Consider the following 4969-nt stretch of genomic DNA (forward strand, 5'->3'; position numbering starts at 1 on the left):
ACAATTCGCTTCATTATTAATTTAAATTGTCTGGACACTGTTCTGAACAATATGCACCGAGGGAACCATTGCCTCCGTTTACATGGCTGTGTGTGTGTGTGTGTGTGTGTGTGTGTGTGTGAGGAAAGTAAGAACAGACTAGCGGGCCGGTGGCTCATCAGCTGTCAGATCGTCCTGTCTGGTCTGACCCAGCTGGCTCTTATTTATCCAAACCACTGAGTCACATCTGATTTTGCACATATTTCTGTCTCCTAAAACTGGCCCCTCGAAAAACAGGTAGAAAAATGACAATTTCTCACTCCCAACAAAAGCCATGGTTTTTTTGGCCAAACGAAAAACACCAAGAACAAATTCCCTGCTCCCTCCCATCGACAGGACACTGATGCGACCACTGTATTTAACTACCTTTTGTGTGTGTGGGGGAGGGGGACAAAAAGCATATTTTCACCTAAACACAGATGTTACTTTGTCTTTCACTCACACTTCTTTTCTCTTATTTTCTCAAAGCTGGCCTCAGATGTATATTCAGTTGGAAATGCTGTTTTGTCTTTGTCACAAATAAAGCAGAGCAGCTACTCAAGTCACCAAAGCTACGTTTCCTTACTGCGGAGCCGGCCTCGTCCGCTGGTCCGAGTGCAACGGCGACGTGATGGTCGGCGTCCAGCAGGCTCTCCTGCGGGAGCACACCGACAGACACGTCAGGACAGGGTTTGAAATTACCTGCAAGAGTGAGTGAAAATAGCCATCTGTCTCCATGTGTTAGCTCTGTGATTGACTGCGAAAGACCCAGCCTGCCTCTCCCGCATGACTTTTTAATGATAAACAGCAATTGCTGAGAAATGGCTGAATGCTCGTGTCTGTAAAGTGTCAAAAGCTAAACAAGCAGCAAATCCCTCCGGAGCCACGGGCGACATTCTGTCACAAACCAGGGCGTACCGTTTTAAAATTAAAAACAAATACGCATGGAAACTGAGCAGATTTCAGATTCATAACCGACAGGCGCCAGTTTTTCAAAGTGTGGCAAAGAAAAGAAACATATCAAAACAGTTAGTGGTAATTACAAGTCTACTTGGTTTAGCCTATTTACATTTTGTATTCTCATGTCAAGAAGATCAAATCGCAATGAGAAGAGATTTCCACGTTGTACTAAAAGTATCAAGACAGAACTGTGCAAATTATCATGTTGTATCAACGATTCGCCACAAAAAGACATTATAGAAACAAAAGAAAATCTCAGGTGTATGCAAAAAAACTAAAGCGGCAATCTTCTGCATTTGCAGCATGTTTAATAATATAAACTCATATATTGGATAGTTGGTTGTTTCAGCTTTGTCACTTGCTCATTTACAGCAATCTTTACCCAATTCTCCCCCACCCCATTTAGTTAGACATCTAAATGCATAAACGATATGAAAATTGTTTAATATCCTGAATTTATTTTGAAATGTGTCAAAGGCAATGACGGGTAAGAGGTGGTCATCATAAAGCTTTTGGGACTTGTGTATATTTGATGGGTTAACATTAGAATCCCTTCCTGATGATCTATTTTCCGTAAGAAAACCAATGTTAAACATGGAAAAAGACATTCAGATGCTTTCTGAACCCAACTTACTTCAAATACCCACAAATCCTCTGGTTCCTCATCCAGATGCATCTTGGTCTGGCGCAGCACGGTGCCAAGTGTGAGCAGCTCAGGCGACAGGTGAAACTCCGCCCTCTGCAGGTTGAAGCCCAGACCTGTGCCGATGGCCTTGATGAAGCTCTCCTTCAGGGTCTTGGTGCAAAAAAAAAAAAAAAAAAACATCAAGAGGAAACTTGATTAGCTAACGTGCACAGATAAAGAAAATGTTTTTGCTTGTGTGAGTAAAGCTGAAAGTGACAGTCTGAGCATGGACAGCGAGCGTGTCTCTGTGGTTCGAACTCCAGCAGATGAATCCACGCACACGTGTTAAAAGGCGTGCATACAAAAGAGGGGCTTTATGTCTCTGCATGCGCCCAGCCAAAACAAGCCATGCTCCATGGCCAATAAGCCACAATAACACCATTACAGGACTAATCACTATGGCAACCGTTGAGATCTGCCATTAGTCAACAGTGTGGTGGTGATATCAGAGCTTTGACGTCTCTGTGCCGCCCTCTCATTCTCACAGCATCTTTACTTAGCTCAGCACTTGCTTACAGTGGCCATCTGTGTGTGTGTGTGTGTGTGTGTGTGTGCGTGCGTTCATGTCTTTGAAGAAGAAATGGAAGACGGGAAACAAAGCTGAGTACTGTGACAAGGACATAACGGGACCAACGGGAGATTAGAGGAAGGGAGAAAAGTGGAGGTGAAATTTGAATCAAAAGGAGGTCAAGCAAAATGTACAAATTTCTCTCTCTCTCTTCCACACACGCGCACGCAAACACACACGCGCACACACACACACACACACACACCACCGCCTGTGGCGCCCGGCAGCAATGCAGTGTGATGACAGGGTAGTATGGTTGCCATGGTTACCCAATGGCGGTAGAACGCGGCAAGCTGCTGGTGCTCCGAGGCGGCTGATTGGATGGTGCTCCATTCGTGCGCTGTAAACTGACGAGTCATGATGCGGAAAAACTCCGGGACTGAGTTGCTACCTGCAGGAGACGGAGACACGAGGACGCAGACATGAGGGGAGGGGAAAAAAGTGAGCAGACGGAAAATAATGTGCAAAAGCAAGTCACAACCTTAATTATCACAATGCATATTTGATTGTGGTGACTGAACACACAAGCTCTGGACCTACATTTTAAAATCGCATGTCTTATGAATACTTTTGTTAGACAACAGCAACACCTTGTGGATAACTTGTGAAACTACAAATCTAAAATAGGGCCACAGAATAAAAACGTTTACAACCAGCTGCAGAAATGAATTCATTATTGTGAATCTATTTTGACACTGCATTTATAGTTGCATTGAAACATTTCATAAAAACTCTAAAACTCTCACATTTGCTTTTATGTAGCAATAAAACTCATGCGTAAGTCTCAGCCTTCACCTGGCAGCGTGGTCTTCATCACATCTACTCCAACCTGCACCCCCTGCTGTGCAGCAAGCACAGCATAGTCGCCTTGGTGGGAGATGTTGAAACTCCAGGGTGGATCAGAACCAGTAGTGACCTGCATCGTTTTCAAATGCATTAAAAAAAAAAAGGTTTCTAGTTGATTTAGTGTGTTAGTGTGTCTTGACAGTCAGGTGAGGCTCCACGTGTGAAAATGAAGACAAAGGAGGGCTTTTAATATACAGATAATGTTCCAACAGGCAGAACATTGTGATACTTGTGTATGCAGCACTGGGGATGTCAAGATGGGCTAAATGTGACCCAAAGTGCCAGCAATGGCCTGTGAACAATCACAATCCAAGACATAAAATAAATTGCAAGTCCAAAATAAACTGGAATTTATTTAGGGGACTGACACAAGTATGAATGGTTATCATACGGACGGGGAAAACCCCCCACATAATTTAATAGTTATTTATTTATTATGACTTGGTAGTGCAACCCAAAAATCAAGTTCTGACTTGGGCAGATATTCATTTCACATTGTCGGGGGTCCCATGTGTCTCATGCTTAATGGGTTTCAAACAGTAACAGAGTAAAAAAAAAGAAAAGAAGAAGAAGTAGCATAAGGAAACACTTAACCTTAAATGAAACAAAGTTTTTACCTGTAGAGGGGCAGCCAGATATGGTTTCCCTCGAGGCGATCGGTTTAATCTGATCTGTGACCAGGGGATTCCCATCATCTCACAAACAAATTTCCTGAGCAACAGCCGGCCAGCCTGTTGGCACATATATATTTAACATTATAACCTAATAGGTTATTCAAGTCGCCAGCTGTTTCTCAATAGCATAAAAACATGGTGAGCTTCGAGAATAAGAAGCAACGATTTGTTTTGTTTTATGACACTGTTTTTATGTCATCCTGGAAATTGAAGACCCTTCAGATTTTTGTTAATCATTAAATCAATCGAAAGTTGTTAGGATACCTGTTTGAAAGGAAGTTTTGATCACATTACTGAACATCCTTGGATGGTCTCAAACGTTTATCGCAGCAACTGTACATCCATCCTTGAAGTTCTTGGTGTCTATTCAGCTAGGGTGCATTTTACTAACTCAGTGACAGTGTATAAGTTGATCAGTCTACAAATTAATTTCCGTTCATGCATACGAATGACAGCTGCAGAAGGTGGGTAAACATTGCAGATCAGACTCACCATCGCTGACTTAGCATCCTTAGCGAAGACAAACTGTCCGATCCTGTCCTTCTCTTCTTGCTGGACACACCGAGCAGCAAACAACCATTCGGACCTGCTCGGTGTCCACGACCCGCAGCGGAAACCCCAGCGGACAGAGCCCATACCTGCTCACCTTCGTCATCTTAACTCCTGCAAAACTTCCCGCTGATCACAATAAGCTACCTTTAGCATGGCGTCCCAGCATAAACAAACTTAATTGTGTTGTATTTAAGATTTTGGGGTCTCGGAGAGATGCAGATGAAGAAATGTTGGAACTGGTAAACCAAGGCAGATAAAAATTAAACCGACCTTTCTGTTTACGTTTCTACTTTGACACCGCTACATTCACCCGGAAGAGCACTAATGTCGTCAGAAGGGGAAGCGGTTCAGGATTGGCCAATACGAGCGTCTGAAACAGTGAGCTAATAAAGTTGCCTTCATGTACTTTCAAGAATGTTGTAAATAAGAAATAGAATCGTTAGGCGTAAGATTATTTCATTACTTTCTTAGTAAAATCCGATAAATATGACATGAAGTTTACAAAATTAATATGCTCTCAGCGAGTCTAAATTTCTTAATTTATATGTTTTAGTGTATTTTACAGAAAATTAAGTTTTTATTCTAAACTGTGACACACTAATTAAATATGTTATCTGTATGGTACTAATAAAAAAACAAACAAACCCGGAAGTGACATTAAATAAA

At 42.2% G+C, this 4969-nt stretch overlaps 1 protein-coding gene across 2 annotated transcripts; it reads right to left on the minus strand.

The window, feature by feature from the left end:
* Positions 1 to 345: 345 nt before the first annotated feature.
* On the minus strand, positions 346 to 4632 carry aasdhppt (aminoadipate-semialdehyde dehydrogenase-phosphopantetheinyl transferase). Of its 2 annotated transcripts, none has more exons than XM_007564167.2 (6): positions 4244 to 4631; positions 3695 to 3808; positions 3027 to 3147; positions 2501 to 2622; positions 1613 to 1774; positions 346 to 673 (listed from the first exon to the last, which is right to left on the minus strand). In XM_007564167.2, the coding sequence occupies exons 1-6, from the start codon at positions 4385 to 4387 to the stop codon at positions 494 to 496; spliced, it is 843 nt and encodes a 280-aa protein (XP_007564229.2). In that variant the 5' UTR covers positions 4388 to 4631; the 3' UTR covers positions 346 to 493. The 2 variants fall into 2 exon arrangements, with proteins under 2 accessions (XP_007564229.2, XP_016532883.1); XM_016677397.1 differs by having other exon boundaries at positions 504 to 720; positions 4244 to 4632.
* Positions 4633 to 4969: the final 337 nt, after the last annotated feature.

This window comes from Poecilia formosa, unplaced genomic scaffold (assembly GCF_000485575.1).
Source record: "Poecilia formosa unplaced genomic scaffold, Poecilia_formosa-5.1.2 Scaffold155, whole genome shotgun sequence".
NCBI classification, from domain to species: Eukaryota; Metazoa; Chordata; class Actinopteri; order Cyprinodontiformes; family Poeciliidae; genus Poecilia; species Poecilia formosa.